A 20,486-nucleotide genomic window follows, 5' to 3' on the forward strand; every position below is an offset into this window, starting at 1 on the left:
TTTAGGAGCAGGTATTTCTGGCTCGCGAGTACTTCACAATAAACTTGAGGATAACAGCTGCCTGTAGTCAATCCTCATTCATGCCACATTCCATGTCCCCTCATGCCCTCTTCTGAGGATAAACTTGAGGATATCACCTTGTGTGGATGTCGACATCACTGGAGAGACTTGCTGCAGAGCATCTCGTTTTCCTTTGGTACCTTGTTAGCCCCAATTATCAGCTTGAACAAGAATATCTTTTGGATAATGTATGCAAAGCCCAGACTTTGTGACATTGCCGCAATTCCATCTATGAGTCACTTAATTTTTTTTTTTTACTTGAAGGAGAACAAGTATATTGTTGTGCATGGACGCTGGAAGTTTCATGCGCTTCCAAATGGGGAACTGAAGTTACGTTACTTACGTATGAGATTCCTACTGATAAGAGGGAATCATGAGCTGCAAACAGTGCATGATAAACTTACAGTTCCAGTTGGCAATCATGCCGGGAGGATAAAAGATCAAGCAGGCCACACAACTAAATATCTCATCGACTTCCCGGTGCAGCAGCAACAAGACGAATCGTGACACAGGAGCATTAGACCTGGTCTGATTCTCGTCGTCGTCGTGGAAGAAGGTGGTGCCCAGATCTGCGGCTGATGTTGCGTGCAATAGACAGTTCTGGTCATGTCTGGTTTCCAAATGCCCCGCATTCCGAAGCCGTTGATGTGTTCATCACGTCACATGGAGCAGGCCGAGCACCCAGATTTTCCATCGTGTGGATCCACAGATAGAAAGCAGCAGCAGCGGCGAGGCAGCTGGGATGGATCGCTGAGCGAAAACTATATGCTACCCATGAATGGTACAATCGAAGCCTTTGGGGAATCCAAAAACTAAAAAGAGGCGAACGATTGGAATGAAGGATCGGAGAAGTTTGGGAGATGCAAAGGTGCATCCATGCATGTATAAAAGAGATGGAAGTATGACACGTGGATTTTGTTAGGCTATGGAGTCATGGTGAAGCGCACAACTGAAAAAAAGTTGAGCAGCAGGTCTAAATTGTCACTGGCTGGTAGTAACTCACTCTAAATGTTACACTTTCAAGTCGATATGTGGGCCCATCTCAACAGCTTCACGTGCAGACATTTGGGCTCCAAAGGATCAGCTGTTCTACACAAACCGTAGGTATCTAGGTAAAGTCATACCCTCAAACCTTTACATATGCTTAGCTTTTGCATACGAATTCAAAGGAGAGAAGATCTAGGTCAGTTTAGTTGCTTGTTTGAGTTTAGAGAAGACACGGAGAAGGCAAAAGGTTTGCTTTCACGATCGTTCAAGAGACTAGTGACAACTGCAAACTTGAGAACGGACTCATTCTGCACCAGCACCAACATCACAATGATTTCCAGCGAATTACTAGATGGCTGCATACTTTTTTAAGTTATTTCTAAGAGCATATTTGAAACTAATGAATTTGTCCCCTTGGATCCTTTTTGCGAGGTACTACTTTATATATACTCTAAGTTTGTTCCCTCGGTTTGTCTAACAAATGGTCCTAGCTATTACATTGCGAAATTTTGGTCAGCTTTACTTGTGTTATTCGGACATTATGATTTTTCTATATCTCTGGTTAAAAAAGTTCAACTCTTTTTCTTCAGAAAAAATAACCGGACGCTGTATATCAATTCTTTTGCTGGTGACTACATAATCGGAATTGGCTTGTATTGAGCACAGGATGCAAGCTGTTACGTGTGAATCAAGTGACCACAGGAGGCCCTTACAGCTCCTATTGAGAAGGGACATGTCTCTCCAATGTCATTCATTTTATCTTGAATTATGTTTTTTTCTTTGCAAAACACAGTACAATCACAAGCGCTCAATGGACTCATATATGCACACCCTGCACGTATATTACCTACGTGAGCCCGCACTAATACTTACGAGAGATGGACAACTAGATCTTGAGATACCACTAAAAGAAGTAGCCATATCAATGAGACGCATAGGATGTTAAACATAAGCTTTTCAGTCCTCAACAACAAAACCGATCACTTTTAATTCGACCCTCAACCGTTCACACCCTATAAAATTTCATATTAGCTGCAAGAATCTAGCTAATATGAAATTTGCGAAAAGTACTTTTTTGCAAGATGATTATGGATTACGGAGAGCAAATTCATGCTTGAAGCCCTGCTCTGCAACTGTAGATTACATTATGGGAAACGTTTGTATTTTATTGTTATGTAATCTAACAACTCGATCCGTTTCTCCATTTGAGTACCTCTGTTTTATGCTCGTCAAGATTGAGTTCAATGTCGACAACTTCCTGGTGCAGTGAAATGCATGGACAGTTGGGACACATCTTGATATCTTTCTGAATCTTCAAGATGACCGAATACACACAAGTAGATAGAGGCGCTCTTCAAAAATACACACAACAGTTGTGCAAAGCTTCTATCAGTGGTTTCGTAAATACAAAGGAAGAGAGCTTCAATTCCTCCATGGCTCCTACACCAATTTACCCGATACACCAATTACTAGTAGCCAATGTCTGCATCTCCGATGACAGGGAGAACCATGTCCCCACGTCGAAGTCGATCTCGTGTGCCTGGAGCCCTGGACAGCCCATGTGCCTGCCGGAGGACGTGCCCGGCCTGCCGTTCCCCAATTTGCTGGAGTGCATCATGCCCCAGAGGCCGGCCACAGCACCGGCCGCCGGCGCCCAACGGCTGGCTGTTGAAGTTTCTTTTGTGGCCATGTCCGATTCCTGAGTGCCACACTTTCCAAGCAGCTCGTTTCTTGATCACACACAGAACAGGACGCAGCTAGCACCATGATGCTTCAGCTTGTGGATCCGCTGGTTGAAAGCTTTGGCGACTGTAAAGAAGCCGGTTGGGATTTAAGGTCTCTCGCAAGTAGCTAGGGAGGCGAAATATGCTAGATGTGATCCGGTTATATAGTAATTACCAGTCCACCTACATGCACTTTTCCATGGATGGCAGATGGCACATTGGCACGCAGAAGCCTTCACAAAGCCCTGGCAACGATGATGATGAGGGAGAAGCTTACGGGATTTGGGAGGCAAGCAAAGGTGCATAAATAGGGTAGAAATGTGTGCATTGAGCACAAACATTTTGTTAGGGTAACAAGTCATGGTGCGCCAGTGCGGCACATGCCAAGAAGTTGAGGAGCATGTTTGCATTGGCTCGCGAGTAATTCACAAGAGGCTTGCTCATAGCTGGCTGTACTTACCATCATTCATCAACATCATATTATTGGCTATGTGCCGTCGTAGTAGAGGCCGGAGACATTTCCATTTTCTAAAAAAATCAACGTCATGTTAAATGCACCTTTTTTACTTGCAGCAACAGGGTTGCGGATCATCATGTTGCCCCGTGCCCTAATCTGACCATGAATAACACCTCTTCCTCCAATAAAATCTCAGCTGGAATAAGAGCTAAAGCATGGAAATGAGAAATTGGTTGAACTGCTCAGCACAGTGCAGTCCGTTTCTAATGCAACTCTCTCTCATGTGTCCGTGTGCGTGGGCTGTGTGGTTCCGAAGGTTGAGGCCTGGTGTATATATGCCGACATCGTTTGAGAAACTCGCGGACAATCTCACCATCCTTTTGGACTTCAGCTAGGGATAGCCTTTCTAGACTGTGTAGCAAAACTCCGTCTCTGAGCCTCTTAAGTTCTTATGAAATTCGTAATGCGAGGAGGGAACCATGAGCTGCAAACAGGTTAACAGGGCATGATTTTTTCCCTTCTTGTTTTGAGATACAGGGCATGATAAATTTACAGTTCCAGCTGACAATGATCGTGCCTAACTTAAACATAGCTTAAACAATTCCAAACTGAGATTATTCTAATTCCATGAGGATCAATTATTTCACGGAATGTATACCACCTCAGACCCTGTTTGGATAATAGTGAATTGGAGTGGAATGGGAGGGATTGGAGGGGTATTTTTAGACTCAATCCCCTTCGTTCTACTCCAATACCTTTCTATCCAAACAAGCCCTCACAGATGTGTCACGCGTATTAACAATTTGGTTTTTTAGTGAATACTAACACGGTAGGGTTGGAGGCTGAACAATTGGGCTTGAAGGGAGAAGAGCATTTTTGAGGAGACAAAGGCGCATTTGTAAATAGAGTGGCATGCAGTTGAGAGATTCACTAGTAGATACTAACATTTTGTTAGGCTAGCTGTATGGAACAATATGAGTACTCCCATGGGCATCCAACTGTAATTGTTAGTTTTTAATATTTTTTCTTTAAAAAGCAATCGGTTGTTGATTCTGATGTAAAATTTGCTGGTTACGTAGTCAGAATAAGCTGGTACGCCCGCGCATACATCAGGCTTCCAGCTTCAGAACCACACGGTAACTACTAACTAAGCACTTCTTTCCGGGAACTTTCAGTGACAACACGAGTGCAGATGAAGGGGAATTGAAGGAGGTGGCACGCTCTGGCAGCTCTCGTTCTTCCTCAAGCTTCTTCCCCTTCCGGTTCTTCTGCTCCTCTGACAAGCTTTGGTTGCTACCCCGCTAATCCCAACTCGCCAGGTCACGCACTGGTGTAGATGAAGTTCTCGACGGAGAGAACCCGGCCGCCTCACCATAGCCAATGTTGTCTGCTTGGACAGCCCACGCGCCCACCCGAGGCCACGCCCAGTCCACCGTTCCCATGCCCAACCATGTCCGAGCAGCGGCCTTCCGCACCGAGCGCCCCGTTGCTGGCTGAGCATAGCCCCAACGTTGCCATGTCTGATTCCCAGATGCCACGCATTCCAAGCAGTTCGCGTGTTGGTCACACAGAGCTACACCATGATGCTTTGTCGTTTGGATCTGGATCCGCCTTTTGAAAGCTTCAGCGACGGTAAAGAAGCCGGCTGGGGTGGAATGACTTTCACAGATAGGAGGAGAAATATGCTAAACATGTATGTGATCCAATAGATGGCACGACCAAAGCCTTTGCAAAGCAAAATCTTGGCAACAAGAAGAGAGTGCACAATTAGACATTGGCGAGTGAGAAGAACACCGAATGCAAGATGCATAAATAGGATGGAAATGTGACATGCATTTTTTTGAATATAAAGATTATGTTAGGCTACGAGTCATATTGCAGCACATGGCAAAATGTTCAGCAGCAGGTCTGCCTCGTGAGTAACTCACCATAGGCCTGCTCATGGCTGGCTGTACTCATCCTCACCTTCTTTTTTTTTTTGTCTCGCAACGACAGTTGAGTATCATCATATATTCTTGTTGCCTCAATCCCTTTTCTGACAATGAATAACATTTATCATTCAAATAAATCTACAGTTAAGGTCAACTCCCATGAGTGCTCGCAAGTCTGTTCAGCTTCTGTCAATGCTCACTAAAATGATCACTTATTATTAGTGAGTCCAAATGATGAGTTGTTTCTTACATTGAAAAGTAGACTTGATTAGCTTTCCAACCATGTGTATCATGCACCTCAAAACATCACTTGTTGGTATATACTTAGACGAGAAGTTGAAGCACTGTGTAACCCATCGTGTGATTCTGGTAACCCATCTCAGTGTGCGAAGCAACCTTGTTTTCCTTCATGTAATCCCTTCTTTCCTTGGCATAACCCTGCTCATCTTAGGAAGTGTTCTCCAGGTAACCATCAATGTCCTCCATGTAATCCTTCTCCAAGAGAGTAACCTTCATCTTCTCATATGTAAACCTAAGCAACACCAATGTAGAATGTTTCTTAGCTCGGCTACATATAATTAGTCTAAAGTTTACTTGTTCACTTGGTTGGGTTATGTCTTTTATGATAGCTTTGTCATGAGTTTGCATATCATGTTCTTGGTTTACATGGTATATATGGTGCACGGCGGCTGGGATTGTCTCATCAAATATACTATCAGGGTCTTTGCGCTTGCGATGAAACAGATGTTGACATATAAATAAAATGGATCCTAGCATAAACGTAGAATACAGCTCGCCGTTCCTTCTAGAAAAATAGGTGTGACAAATTTGTTGCTAGCTACATTAGGCGGATTTGGTTTGCATGGACCAATAAGCAAACGCTCTGTGCGTTGATGTGTAACCCAACAACCGAGCAACACACTCAGTCTATTTTACCATTGAGATCCTCTCTTTTGCATTTCCTTCTATGACGGCATCAACATGTCATGCAGGTGCAACAAAAACAACTAATAAAATAGTTCAAGAATTAAATTTTAGGATGATGAATACACGTAGGGAAAGAGAGGTACAGTTAATACAAAGCTCAATTTTTCCGCTCCTTCACGGCTGCATAATCCTTCTCCGGGGCCCATTTAGTTAATCAACACAGAAATAACATGCAAACGTCTTTATTGTTGCTGTGTAAACTCAATATGTTTCACCATCGGAGTTCCTTTGTTTTGCACTCAAAATTGAAAACATTTTCAATGATGACAACATGTATGCAAATCCAATGAAATGTAGCACGAAAATTGTTTCAAGAATCGATTTTTTGAGATGGTCAAATTAAGCAAGATAGAAGAGCAATACTGTCATAAACGGCTCGGTTTCTTAAATTTAATAGAGCTTCCATTCTTCCAGAATCCTATAAGCTAGCTCCTATACGACAACCCCACACAAATGAACTGAGGGAGGGCCATGAACTCATTAGTAGTATCCAGTGTCTCAAGTCTCCTTCAGTTACTGTGATGTCTAATTTCCTAATGCCGCACATTCCGAAAGTTGATACGTTCATCACGTCACATGGAGCACCCAGATGCTAGGTCTTGTGGATGATCCACCAGTGGAAAGCTCCGGTAGTGGCAAGGAATCCGGCTGGTATGGTTTGCTGAGCGAAAATTATATATGCATTAACATCAATCTTCCTACCCATGAACACGCCCAAAGCCTTTGGAGAATCCCAAAATAAGAAGTGGTGGACAATGCTAGATGAGGGTGAAGCTGGGGGAGACAAAGGCATGCATGTATAAATAGAGTGCAGTGTGATATGCAGTAGTAATGAACACTAACATTTTGTTAGGCTGTGGACTCATGGCGAAGCACATGGCAAAAACCACTAGGTATTACTAACTCACAATACTCTCTGCAAGAGAGTCGGACAAGACCATGACTTGCAAATGGGGCATGATAAACCTATGGTTCCGATTGACAGAGCGGGCCTACGTAGACGTGAGCAAGGACACATGTTATCTCTCAAATTTTTTATGCTAAGGTAACCAATAAATTTTCACCATGTTTAAACTTTCTAAATTTAGTTGCTCTTAAGGTGTGTAAAAGATTTAGATAGGGGCATCACTGCTGACTTCGGTCAAACAGAGATTTGCATAGGTCTGTCATGCCAAGTGACAATAGACAACCATGCCTCACCATGATAGCTTTACATTTCTAGACAAAGTGCCAACCTAATTTCGTGAGGATCAAGCATGCTACACGTCAGGTGATTAATTGTGTCTCTCCACACATATGCCGCAACAATGCACCACAGTTGCTTAGTTGATTCTAAGACTCTCCTCGGTCATCATGGTGGTCTTCGCCATGTTAGATGTTGCTACTGTTCCCTGAGTTTGTCAGATTTGTTCGCATCTAATTTCCCAATGCCACACATTCCAAAGCAGATTCACTCTAGCGTGGACAAGAATATTGCAGAGTGGATTGGGAGATCTAAACGACAAAAAGAGATGAAGAATTGCTTAAACATGCCTGTGTGTAGCCAGTGTGCTCTTCATTGCTTGTCACAATATTAGATGCCATAGTCCAAGATGTGCGGCCAAGTCTTCCCTCAAGAAGGATGCGCGTTCCATCCAGGAACACGTGGAGATCAGTAGAGGGGCAAATGCATTTCAGCCACTCGTGGTTGACTGATTGTACGGCAATTTTGGAGCTGAATTTGCCACGGGGCAGTTCTGCTCTGTATTGTGCTGATTTGAAATTCAACAATGCACTCGATCCGCTACATATGGCTATAGTGTTAGAGGAGGGAGGCTGCTGCCTGACGGGGAGGAGATTAATTGCCAATGGCTTAGAAAAAGGTATGGGGAGGTAGGGAATTGAAGATCAGTGGTGATGGCGAGATGGCAGCAGCACTGCATGGTTGATCGCTGGACGTTAAGGCAAGAACATTGGTGTTGTGTAATATGCAGTCTCATTCATTGCCAAATGATGTTAAATAGACAATGGTGAGTTGCCTAGAAAAAGAAATATTACGAGTTGCATCATTGCATGAAAACAACTCATCCAATGGTAAGTGAGTGAGTGATCTCATAGTCCAAAATTTTGCTTCGTCAGACAACCACTTTGTTATTTTCTCATCTCCCTTTCTCTTTTTCATATCATTAAAAATCATACGTGGAATTGCATAAGACAACTTATAAACTTATAAGACTGCCTACTTTTAAGGGCGATAGATGGCAGCATGAGTGAATGTGATGGTGGGGACATTGTCGCAGAAAAGGGTAGAGCAGGGTCTAACGCCATAGGATTTGGGCACGAGGGAGAAGACAAACAGTACTGATTGGAGATTATGGATGACGCTCTGATCGTCCGATGCAGATTCAACGGTTGAGTTTGGTAGCTAAAGAAAAAAAATACAAAACTAAAGTACCTGAACAATAATAACATCACCATTTTACATCTACAATGACGGCAACCGTACAAGTGCAACGAAATGAAATAGTGAAAATTGTTCTGAATATTTGAGTTATCAATAATGTACAAGAGGTACAAGAGGTACAAATATGCAAATAAAGCTTCAATCAAGCTAGCCACACAGTTAAACAAATGACATGGAACGCTGCAATTTCTGGTTAGCCGCTGATCTCCTCATCAGATCATGTGCAACAACACAGGCATTGTAGGATTAGACGCTGTCGACTCATCGTAGGATACCAAGGTTGTGCTGAGCCGCTGATCACCACACTTGCGGGAGGTGGCTGCTGTTTCGTGACATGGATGGGTTTGGTCATGTCTGGTTTCCCCATGCCGCTCATGCCGAACTAGTTCGTGCATTCATCACATGGAGCATGCAGATGCTCCCACGATCTAATTAAGGGTTTGGAAAATTTCAACAAGAAGGGATAATAAACTGGCTTGAGGGAGAAGCACAGGGAAGGAGACAAAGATGCATGTATAAATAGAGTGGAAGTTGATATGCAGTACTGAACACTAACATTTTTGGCTATTGAGTCATTTGGTGCAACACATGGTAGAAAGTTCAGCAGCAGGTCTGGTACGCCACTGGATAGTAGTAAGTCGCAATAGTAATTGCGCCTAGCAAGCTGGCTTTACTGATTAAAGTCTGAATTCTGAAGTGGTTTGCTGGAAAGCATGTAGCAGACTTCACCTTGGTTAGTTTTATTATGTTATGGTCAATTTATTACTCCGTATCGATGTACGGACATTTTTTCTTATAAAATAGAATAACCTATTATTATAATTGACACATATCGAGATTTCAAGTATTGAAAGTGAAACTTCCGTGGATATTTTGACCCAGGCTGAGAGCAAGTTTTTGAGAAAATTGGAAAGCCTAATGCATCAAAACTGATTTGAGAACGAGTTTTGATAGATTATTCCAACTCAAAATTGGGGCAAGACCTCCGATCCCACCCTATAAATATAAAGAGATAAAGAGATGTGACTGAATGAAACATAAGAAATTCCAATCATGTGGGAGTATCCAATTTATCTAAAAAGTGAGCTCTCGGGTTAGACTAAAAATTATTATATTGGAAGTTCTTGGGTTGGAGGATTCAACCAAAAATAGAGCTCTTGGGTTGGATGGTTTTACCTTGTGTTTTTTATCCTCTTTTCCTACACTTTCTCAAACCTCTATCGATATTCATCTTTCATCTCTACAGTGGAAGAGAATGCCAATATTTGGATATGTTGGCATGTGCCCCATTTAGAATGTGCGTTCGATAGAGTTTCGGGGATATTGGAAGTTTCAATCCTAGGTCAAAAACTCCGATTTGCATTTGAGGTGCTCAAGTGTGACCGACGTAAGACGCTTTTTCACGTCAACACGGATAACAAATCATGATACTGAATTTGCTCACGAATACATCAAGCAAATTTTTGGCTTGTATTGAACACAGGAGCAAAACATGTGTATTGTTGCTGTGTAAAACTCGATCCGTTTCTCCATCTGAATTTCCTTTTCTTTGTTCTCGAAATTGAAAGCATTTTCAATTACGACAACATGCATGCAGGTGCCACGAAAATGAACCATGAAAATCGTTTCATGGATTGAATTTTCAAGATGGTGAAAAATCGCAAGAGTGAAGAGCAATATAATGTCGAACACGGCTTCCATTCCTATCAGAGTGAAAGTACAACAGAGCTTCCATTCCTCCATAATCTTATCAGCTGCTACACGCCTACACAAGCCCCCACACAAACGAAATGAAGCAGGCGCAGAAATGAACTACGGGAGTCGGCCGATCCAAATCGGGGTCCGTATCCAAACGATCGCTGATGCATCGGCCAAATATTGGCCTGGCAGTTTGGGGCCGGGCATCCAAATGTACCCATTGTGCATACATCTCGTTTTCCTCTTTCTGTATCAAGGGTGACAAACTCTGAATATTTTCGCCAAAACAGAAGCACTGTCGAATTGGCTACACGATACAACATGCATGTCAGATCAAGAGAGCCTGAAAAAGGTTAAGACCATGCCATGAAAAATGATCAAATTATTTCCAATTATGCCAGCTGTGTCATTGAACATCCATTGGTCAGTCAATCAGTCAAGAGTCTTGATCTGTATATGCGCTTTCTGGAGGAATCGTTTATGGAAAGCAGGAAAGGAAACAGTATGGTTTTTATAGCTAATATAGTAATTTGTACGAGTTAGGATGAAAAAGAAAATTACCGCTAATAAATAGAGCTATCTGGTTCTAGAACTTTTTTTCTGAATTTATTCAGGGTCACTTTTCAATAATAACAGAAAAAATAAGACCGGTTTAAAACATCATCTATTCTTGACTGGAGGTAGTGATAAAATAACAACAAAAACATCAAAGTCCTCTCAGTCACGGACAAAGAAGATTGCCCCTGTTTTTGACCGCTACCCCGTTGGTAGTCCATGCAATTTTATAACAAGTGCTCCACGTCACAAGATAAGCCTAGTCACATAGCCATTGGCATTCGATTAAGGAGTATTATCAACCAACAACTGTGGTGATAATGTTTGTGAGGTAATGGCTGGCCCCACCGAGCCCAACGAAGCAAGAGATGGCGTGCGGCGGAAAAAAAAACATTAGCGGCGTGTTGTGATGTTGCCCCCATATTCTTATGATTGGACTTCTACTGTACTATAATTAATGTATCATGCTAAGTGCACTCTTCTGTATTCTCCAAAAGAGCAAACGCTTTTGAGACCACAAGTTAAAATTTAACTTTCCAAAACAGGGAAAAAAAGAGAGGCCCTTTCGCCGCCGGGGCGGGGGGGGGGGGGGGTGCATTCATGAATAATCTGATTGCATCAATCTTTTGTTGCTAAACCGCAGCTAATGGTCCAAGTTTAAAAAGTTAGACTTAGGAGTAGGACAAACCTAAAACTATATATATTTGTGATTGGAGGGGATACTAATTGTCAAATTAAAAAATTGACTTAGAATTAAGAAAAATAGACTTACACTTAGTGAAGGTAGTATATTCGAAATGAAATAAATAGCAGAAAATATCCAGGTAGTTATAAAGTATTGATAATAGTAATGGAACAGTAGATGCATTCAAATCAAGCCCTTAATGTGCCTTTTCTGTATGCATATTTACTTGTAAAAGATGCTATTTCCTTTGACATGAACAGGCCAGCAGCAACCCAACCCTCGGGGTGCACCAAGCCTAACCTGTAACCAAAATAATTGACAGCTTTGGCCTTTTCCCACATATGATTGACATCTCCACCCTGCTCCTCTTCCATCAACAATTATGTGCTGCCAAGTACCAACACCTTCCTTGTTTGAGTCCTACAATAAAATGGCAGTTGTAGGTGCTGCCATGTCCATCTTCTATATATGTATTCTTCTCAGCCTAGTGGAGGCCCCATTTGTAGTTTGGTGAACACCTTCCTTTCCTCACTAGAAACCAAAATGGCAGCCAGGATGCCTTGCCATCATCACCCTTCTTCCACCTCCTCCTCCATGGCCATGATCAGCCCATGGTCTGGCACAAGGAAGTCGGCCTTCAGGTTCAGCACCTCTGCTCATGGCAGCAGTTCTTCATCAAACCTCTCCTTTACTGCTGTGACAGACAAGAAGAAGGTATGCGTGTCGCAGCAGTTCTTCATTGAAAATTTGACATGCAGGGATACATGATCAAGGAGGTATGCGTAGTGGTTTGATCTTGTTCTAATCTGGTCCTGTAATTGGTAGGTTTATGAGGATCAATTGAGAGGGATCATCTGCTACAGAGATGACAACGGGGAGATGATCTGCGAAGGGTATGACGAAGGCCCCAGGCTCGGAATCCGGTTGCCGGAGAAGGCCTGCTTCCCATGGTGAGCATCTGAATATTCTGCATCTTGGTTCTTGGCGTGTTGGCAAGAATGAGAAAAAGGGTGATCTGTTCTCTGATACGGTTGAATCTTTGTTCTGATACAAATGATCCTCATGCTGTGATTTCTGAAACTGCAGGCCTGTGGGAATTCAGGTCACTGATTTCATCCAGCTGGCGACGCTTCAGGTTTTTGAGGATGTCGATGTTCTTCAGCTCAAGGATGATCAGAAGAGGAATCTCTGAGCATGTAACTAATCATATAGGCATAATTGTGTCAAATGATGCTATAAAAGAATAACTGCATGTATGCAAGGTGTTGCACTTAGTTACTGATAGTAGCTCGTCAGATTATGTTCAGAGTTTTGGGTTTTATATAAAAAGAAGTAGAAATGATATTGTTCTCAGCAATGTACTGCTGAAAGCAGACTTAATTGTTTGTACATAATCACTTTCTGCAAGTATTAGAACGTTTATAGCATAACTCCGTATGCATATAAAGTGAGGAAAGGAGACCTCAATATCTGATCAGGGAATGCCATAGGCAACAAGTTTGATGGATTGCAGGAATACAGTTTCGATTCACTGCAATTTTTGACCTCTGTTGCTCATCTGGCTGTGATTAGCTCCTTGTACCGATGCGTTTCTGGCTTCAGCCGGCAACAACATTCGCTAATTGATGGGAAGTTGGAAACACACAAGCAGGAAATAAATTACTTGAAAGAATGGTGTTTGATGTTGGTTCATGGCCAGAATTTTTCTGTCCTTTGTTAATGCCAGACCCTCATGGGCCCATGTGAGTCTGAAGCTGGAGGCTTCGTGGATGTCGCCATCGTTGGAGACATCGGCGGGCCATCTCATTATCCCTTCATACCTTGTCAGCATCAATTATCAGTCTCAAGTGAAAGCCTTCTTGACTTTACTGAAGATTAGGCTTTCTATACTTGCAGGAATTCCATCGTTTAGTCATTAGAATTTGGAAAATTATGCAGGAACGTATAACTAAATCCTGTTTGGAAGATAGGATTTCAAGAGTACACAGTTCAGCAGTCTGGTTCAGAAAGTTTTCACGAGTTCCAGACATGGCCATGGCCTTCCTGAATGGAAGATGCAAAACCACATGTTCATTCCTATCCTATGGGAATCATAAGCTGCAAGCAGAACAGGGCATGAAAACTTTACAGTTGAATTCCCAAATGAGAGTGATGCTCTCCCAACAGAAGAAAACATTCCAGCTCTGAACAGGAATCCATTCCAATTCCACTAGACAAAAAACACAAGGAAAACTTACTAAAGACTGATGGATACGCATAGCGCACACAGTAACTTTGTGACTAACCGCTGCGTTCTTGAGATTTTACAGAGCAAGGTTAATCAGACGTCGTCGTCGTAGGGGAAGGAGGTGGCGCCGAGCCACTCGTCGCCGTAGATGAAGTTCTCGACGGCGAACTGGGCCGCCTCGTCGTAGTCCATCTGGCGCACGCCGGCCCAGCCCACCCGCCCCTCCGTGTCCGCGCCCGGCCCGCCGTTCCCGTACTCGCCGAAGAACACGGTGTCGCCGCGGCCGGGCTCCGCGCCGGGCCACTCGGCCCACCCTTCCCGGTCCACGATCTGGCCCAGGTAGGAGTCCATCACCACGGCGCGCGCGTAGGCGCCCCACGGCCGGCCCAGGAACGTGCGCGTGCCGGCGGGCATGGAGGCGGCGGCCGAGACCGTGCAGTTGTGCAGGGCGATGCCGGTGTCCTCGTTGGGGTCGCCGCGCCCCTGCGCGGTGAGCACGACGAACTGGCCGGGGAGCGGCGCCCTGGCGAGGAGGGCGCAGCCCTGCAGCACGGCGGCGGCGTCGCCGAAGACGGCGTCGACGGTGCCGGCGACGGCGCACTCGCGGTAGAACTGGCGGAAGGAGTGCGCATACAGCGCGTCCTGGTGCGCCTCCACGCCGCAGCGGTAGAAGGCGGCGAGGTCCGCGCCCACCCGCAGCGCCACCGCCTGCCCACCGGCCGCGCCCGCCGTGTTGCGGAACGTGACGTCGCGCGCCAGGAAGCCCTCGCCGGACACGCCTGCCAGGATCACATGCACATTTTTGGCGTTAGCTTCGCGTAGCGAGCAGCCGAACACGATGGCACGGAGCGCTAGTCCTATTCGGTGATTCCGTCGGTCTGCGCCGGTGCCGGCGCTCGTGGACATGCATGGCCAAAAGGAGAGCTGTTTTGTCAGCGACTCGTTGTCTAATCGAATGGGCGAGTGATAGCCATGCCTCTTAGCCTCGGCGATAAAGGTCAGCATGGCTATGACCCATGAGCACGTCTCGGTCTCGCCAACCGAACCGAACGATGGACTAGGAGCGACGGCACCACATGTTCACGTGATCTGTTAGGAGAAATATCTGACTCAACCTCTCTGGAGCCGGACCCATGCATGCAACCCTGCTCCCACATCGATCTAAATCCTCTGTCACTATCAGACTTAGGGGCTAATTTGGAAGCCGGTTACTAGTTAATCCCCACCACCTGCCACTGTTTGGGAGATGGAGGAGGTCTGCAAGGGACAGGTCCAGCCAGTCAATCACCTGTTCTATATTTTTGTGAGCTCAACGGTGTTCTATTTGCGCGGTTTGTTGCATCGGGAATGGCTGGGACAGTGGTGCTCCACGGGAGAGCGACCATGGCGGGCCGACGGCTCGGGCGGCCATGGAACTCGAATCCCCAGCAGGGAGGAGCTCGGTTGGGCCTCCAGTGACGTCGAGGAGGTGGTAGGTGAGGTGAAGGATGTGGGGGTGCGGGCTATTGGGCAGCAATGGTGCACGGCCAGAGGATTAGGCCGGCGGGTGCTCAGGGCGGCAGCGGTCATGGCGGGTCGCGGGATCTCCAATCCCCGGCGGAGGAAGGCACGACGGAGGCAAAGGATTGGTAGAGGGGTAGCTGGGGATGTGACGGAGGTGGGAGCGCCGGTCATTGGATGGAGGTGGCAGGAGTTGGCCGGCGGCGGGAAGGCGGAGGAGCGGTGGCGCCTAAACGGAGGCTGGGTTACAGCACCCGGACGGAGGCGGAGCGGCGACGAGTGGCGCTAGCTCCCTCGCATCGCTTCGGTCGCAAAGACGCTCAGAGAAGCACCGTCCGGATCCTCGAGGTGGAGAGGGCTCGTCACGTGAAAAACTTGCGAATCGGGTTAGGCGCCCCCATCTCGTGTTCTCCCAAATGACGGGGTAACTTGGCCTGTGGCTAGTTCTCCGCGCGGGCTTCAAGCCTCGGGACAACAACGGGATTCCCTCGGGGTTCAAGGTTCCCAAAGGAACCCGATGTTAGATCCCATCCCTAATCTGGTCATGATCCATGGAAGACCATTCCTATAATTTACTCGCATTATCTAGCAGTCTGAAGACCACATGTCGTCACACTGACGCGTCGACCATGCATCGCAGAGACGCCATGCGTGCATCGCAACAAAGTTCACGGGGCGTTTGCAATGTAGCTGCTGTGCCGCCGGCGCCGGTGACTGACGGCACTGTCGCAGTGCGCAGCAGCAAACTTAGTATACTACCAAGAGACGCTTCGGAATTCGCGACTCGATCGATCGCGAGGTGAATCTCGGTGCATGTAAAATGTGATAAAAAAGCGCTAGCTAGGATGTTTGATGAAGTTGGATTACCGAAGGTGGCCGTGCGGAAGGTGGTCCAGCCGCCGCCGGCGCTGCGGCTGCCGGTGATGACCGTCGCTCCGCGGCCGTCGCCGACGAGGGCGATGTTCGTCTTGTACGGCGGCACCTCCACGTTCTCCTCGTACGTCCCGGCCTTCACCCGGATCACCGTCCTCGTCCGGCTGTTGTTCGGCGCCGCCGCCACCGCCTCCCCCACCGTCCGGAAGTTCCCCGTCCCGTCCTTCGCCACCGTGATCACCGTCACCGCCGGCCGGTCCGCGTTCCCACCGTCGCCGTCGCCGTTGCTGCTGCTGTCATCGTCCCCGCTGTCGCCGTTGTCATCGTAGTCGTCGTCGTCCTGGAGCAGATGCCGGTGGTGAATTACCTTGGCCACGGCGTTGGCGAACCCAGCGACCGACAAGCCGCCGCCGGCCCCCCGGGCGACGAGGGCGAGCGAGTTGGAGACGTGCTCGTAGGCGCCGTCGAGGGACGCGAGGAGGCCGGCCACCCCCGGGCCGGACGACGCGCCGGCGAGACCGTCGAGGCAGGTGGCCTTGTTGGCGAGCGCGGCCGCGAGGTGCGCCCGCACGGCGGGGAGGCCCTCCTCGTTTCCGGGCGCCGCGAGCAGCGAGGCGGAGCGCGAGAGCGAGGACAGCGAGCCGGCGTGGAGCTCCTGGCAGTCCTGCGCGGCGCCGCGCCGGAGGGAGGCGCCGCCGGCGGGCGCGGAGAGCGTGGAGATAGCGGGGGAGAGCGAGGAGAGCGCGGAGGCCGCGCCGCGGAGGGAGGCGAGCACGACGGAGAGCAAGTTCGGCGGGAGGAGCTGTACGGAAACAGCGGACGCCTCGACTGCCTTCGCGCTGGCGACGGCGACGGCGTCCGGGTGCGAGGCCACGGCGGCGAGGCATGAGACCGGGTGCGGGGTCTTGTGGCAGATGGCGTGGTGGGCGGTGTCGGCCGGCGGGCTGGCGTCCGCGGCGGCAGCCTTGTTGGGCCTCCTGGTTCGGTCGGTATGGTGGTGGTGGCGCTTGTGCCCGTGGCATTGGGTTGTGCCGGCGGTGGTGAGGAGGAGGACTGCGAGGAGGAGGAGCGGCGGCGAGAGCGAGACGGCCGCCATGGTCGTGGACAGTGAGTGTGTGGCGTGGAAGTGTGAGAGAAAACATCCAAGATATACGAAGTACATATAAGGTTGGGATTTGGGAACTATATGACCCATCTAATAACAATAAGGTCCCTTTGGTAAGGACCATTCAGATAGTTTTTCTCTAGGAACATAAGAATAGCAGATTTTGGATATAAACGTACCTGGGTTTGGAAGCAGAATCGGAAATGTTAGGATTCTACGAGAGACTAGTGCCTGTTTGGGAGCACTTCACTTCACCAAAAATCACTCCACTCCACCAACTCCAAAAAAATCGCATCCAAACGCGTTCGGCTCCAGCAAATCCGGCTCCAGGAAAAACGTGGAGCAGGGGGGTAGATCCACGTTTTTGGTGGAGTACCTCAAGGGGTGCTCCAAAAACCTTGAATACAGACCTCGTCGTGGGGTTCGTAGTTATTTACCCACCATGCCATCCGTTACACAGTACCCCTTCGATTCCGATCAAAAGAAAATAGAAGAGCAGACCCATCCGCTACTCATCTGCTGCGCCCGAGCCCATAGCCTCCGCCGATCCGCCGACCGCCGCCGGCGCTCTTCCGGCGAGATGGACGGGGACGGAGGCGCCGGACTGGGCGGCGCGGCGAGGGAGACGCCCGCCGGCCTGGGCGCCGCGCCGAGGGAGCCTCCCACCGGCCTAGGCGCTGCGGAGATGGAAGGGCCCGCCGACCTGGGCGGCGCGCCGCGGGCGGCCCCTGCCGGGCTAGGCGTCGCATCGCGGGCGGCACCCGCCGACCTGGCCGCCGCGCCGCGGGCGGACCCCGCCAGCCTGGGCAGCGCGTCGCGGGCGGCACCCGCCGGCCTGAGCGGCGCCTCGCGGGCGGCACCCGCCGACCTGGCCGCCGCGCCGCGGGCGGACCCCGCCAGCCTGGGCAGCGCGTCGCGGGCGGCACCCGCCGGCCTGAGCGGCGCCTCGCGGGCGGCACCCGCCGGCCTGAGCGGCGCCTCGCGGGCGGCACCCGCCGGCCTGAGCGGCGCGCCGCGGGCGGACCCCGCCAGCCGAGGCAGCGCGTCGCGGGTGGCACCCGTCGGCCTGGGCGGCACCCGCCGGCCTGGCCGCCGCGCCGCGGGCGGACCCCGCCAGCCTGGGCGGCGCCTCACGGGCGGCTCCCGCCGGCCTGGCCGCCGCGCCGCGGGCGGACCCCGCCAGCCTGGGCAGCACGTCACGGGCGGCACCCGTCGGGCTAGGCGGCGCGCCGCTGGCAGCCCCCGCCGGCCTGGGCGGCGCGCCGCGGGCAGCCGCCGCCGGTCTGGCCGCCGCGCCGAGGGGCGGCCCGGCCGTTGTGGGTGGCGTGACCGGCGCGACGAGAGAGGCATCAGGCATGGAGCAAGATCCGTCCAGGGGTGATTTCGGGGCCGAGGATGATGGTGACCAAGGTCTGGCCGTCTGCGGACGAGGTCGTGACCGTGTTGGCAATTTCAGGGGTGGCGGCCAAGGCCGTGGCCGTGTTGGCCAGGGTGGCGGCCGTGGCCGTGGCGCCGGGCATGGCAGCGAGAAGGCATCAAAGAGAAACGCTCCTGACACGGTAATGGAGTGTTCTCAATTAGGTCAAGCTTCGAGTAGTGTTGTTTTAGATGTATATAAATTTATCAGTGGCTTTGAGATTGTCTAGGAAGATTTTACACGTCGTGCATTTAGTTCTGATAGTATAGATACTAGCTGGCTTGCTGTAGTGCCATGACGAAGAATCAGAATATTTTTGAATTTTACATGAATGGGTCAAAATGATAAATCCTGAAATTTTGTCACCTATGGAAAAAAATTTCTGAAGCTCTCGTTCTCTTTTTCATGGGAAAGATGCATGCTTATTATCCCTTAGTAGCTGAAAATATATGATCCTTAGACACATGAAAGGTTAAACAAGCCGCACAGGTCACAAGGGCCGAACAGGCCAGCAGTTTTTTCACTATGGTTGTGAGGGACGAGTTAGTTAAAATAAATAGTTACAAACCTTGTATGATCCTTAGACATACACGAAAAATCAAATAAATAAAATATAGCAAAGATAAATAGTTTTGATTTACCGTGTGCCTAGTATCTATCTATCTAGCTACAAACCTTTTAGTGCGCAAAGTTTGCAATGGTGTTCGTACTTCCTAGGCATCATGTGGTGCATGCTAAACTCTCCTGAATAACAATTGTGGTTTTATCAACGAGGTCAGATTACTTTGAATGCTTGCACTTCGATGGACTGTCATATGTTATTCAGGGTGATTCAATTGAATAGACTGATGCAAACACGACGATCATATGTTCGTTGTTTGCCAAACAAGTTAAGAAAGGGAATAGACCGAACACTCATTTGAACTCAGTAGGCTATGATGAGGTCAGCAATGAATTTTTCAACCTCACTGCAATTCGTTTGACCACGCGGCAAATGAAGAACAAGTGGGATAAGTTGAAGACCGATTTAACGACTTGGAAAAAAAAACTCAAAAACACCACGAACGGTACTGACGGCCCGGTTACTGTAGCAGCGTGGTTACTGTAGCAGCGGGGGAAAAATGTAAACAATGCTAAAAACTCAACCGATCCAACCACCAAGGGCAAAATAGAACATTCCCACCAAAAACTCATATTCCTGGAGCTGGAGCACAACAATATGCCAAACACGTTCAACAACTCCATATTTTTCTGGAGCTGCAAAAGTGTGAAGCTGGTGGAGTGGAGCTGATTTCTAAAAGGTGGAGTGCTGCCAAACACCCCCTTATTATAAGTACAAAACTAAGTAATATTCTTATGCAAAACGATATTTGTAAAACACATGTATGATGTGTTACGGCCTTACGGGTAACGCATGTTCATTAGTTGGGTGTGGATTTTGTTTTTGGATGTTTGATTTATTCGGTCAGGCAACAACAGGTTTTAGCAAGCTCATATCAATTGGTTTCGTACCATAGTGCACGATTATTTGAGTTGGAAGATAATGCATCAACAAAGTCCTAGGAGTTTGTACCTTGTTAAATTCCACGTGGCATCAGCTAACACATTCACATTACCTTCAAATTTCAGTCTTGAACCCTACTTTTTAGTCCTGTAAAACTCATTTGCTTTGGATACAAGTAGAGATGTCTCTCTTTTTTTAAAAAAATCCAAAATTTATTTTCTTTCACGCGGGAACGCCTTCAGTAGCTTTTTACTCCCGTTGGAGAGTAAAAAAAAGTCAAAACGAATAGTAATTTGGTTGGAGAGTAAAAAAAAATTAAAACGAATAGTAATT

At 48.1% G+C, this 20,486-nt stretch overlaps 3 protein-coding genes across 3 annotated transcripts; 2 read left to right on the forward strand and 1 right to left on the reverse strand.

The window, feature by feature from the left end:
• Nucleotides 1-11,873: 11,873 nt before the first annotated feature.
• On the forward strand, nucleotides 11,874-13,003 carry LOC101755809. The gene is made up of 3 exons (XM_004964547.3): nucleotides 11,874-12,241; nucleotides 12,353-12,477; nucleotides 12,614-13,003. Exons 1-3 carry the CDS (start codon nucleotides 11,996-11,998, stop codon nucleotides 12,717-12,719), a joined length of 477 nt encoding a protein of 158 aa, XP_004964604.1. The 5' UTR covers nucleotides 11,874-11,995; the 3' UTR covers nucleotides 12,720-13,003.
• A 467-nt stretch (nucleotides 13,004-13,470) lies between these two features.
• On the reverse strand, nucleotides 13,471-17,287 carry LOC101755401 (pectinesterase). The gene is made up of 2 exons (XM_004964546.3): nucleotides 16,122-17,287; nucleotides 13,471-14,533 (listed from the first exon to the last, which is right to left on the reverse strand). The coding sequence occupies exons 1-2, from the start codon at nucleotides 17,221-17,223 to the stop codon at nucleotides 13,848-13,850; spliced, it is 1,788 nt and encodes a 595-aa protein (XP_004964603.2). The 5' UTR covers nucleotides 17,224-17,287; the 3' UTR covers nucleotides 13,471-13,847.
• Nucleotides 17,288-17,812: 525 nt separating this feature from the next.
• LOC101774599 (S-antigen protein-like) lies at nucleotides 17,813-18,613 on the forward strand. Its single transcript, XM_004966601.1, has one exon. The coding sequence runs from the start codon at nucleotides 17,813-17,815 to the stop codon at nucleotides 18,611-18,613; it is 801 nt and encodes a 266-aa protein (XP_004966658.1).
• The last annotated feature ends 1,873 nt before the right edge of the window (nucleotides 18,614-20,486 follow it).

Source organism: Setaria italica, chromosome IV, assembly GCF_000263155.2.
Source record: "Setaria italica strain Yugu1 chromosome IV, Setaria_italica_v2.0, whole genome shotgun sequence".
NCBI classification, from domain to species: Eukaryota; Viridiplantae; Streptophyta; class Magnoliopsida; order Poales; family Poaceae; genus Setaria; species Setaria italica.

Coding starts and splice junctions, on each gene's coding strand:
- LOC101755809 (XM_004964547.3), top strand. CDS start 11,996: ATGTATTCTTCTCAGCCTAGTGGAGGCCCCATTTGTAGTTTGGTGAAC. Junction 12,242..12,352: donor CTGTGACAGACAAGAAGAAG/GTATGCGTGTCG, acceptor TGTAATTGGTAG/GTTTATGAGGATCAATTGAG. Junction 12,478..12,613: donor GAGAAGGCCTGCTTCCCATG/GTGAGCATCTGA, acceptor CTGAAACTGCAG/GCCTGTGGGAATTCAGGTCA.
- LOC101755401 (XM_004964546.3), bottom strand. CDS start 17,223: ATGGCGGCCGTCTCGCTCTCGCCGCCGCTCCTCCTCCTCGCAGTCCTC. Junction 14,534..16,121: donor CTTCCGCACGGCCACCTTCG/GTAATCCAACTT, acceptor TGATCCTGGCAG/GCGTGTCCGGCGAGGGCTTC.
- LOC101774599 (XM_004966601.1), top strand. CDS start 17,813: ATGGACGGGGACGGAGGCGCCGGACTGGGCGGCGCGGCGAGGGAGACG.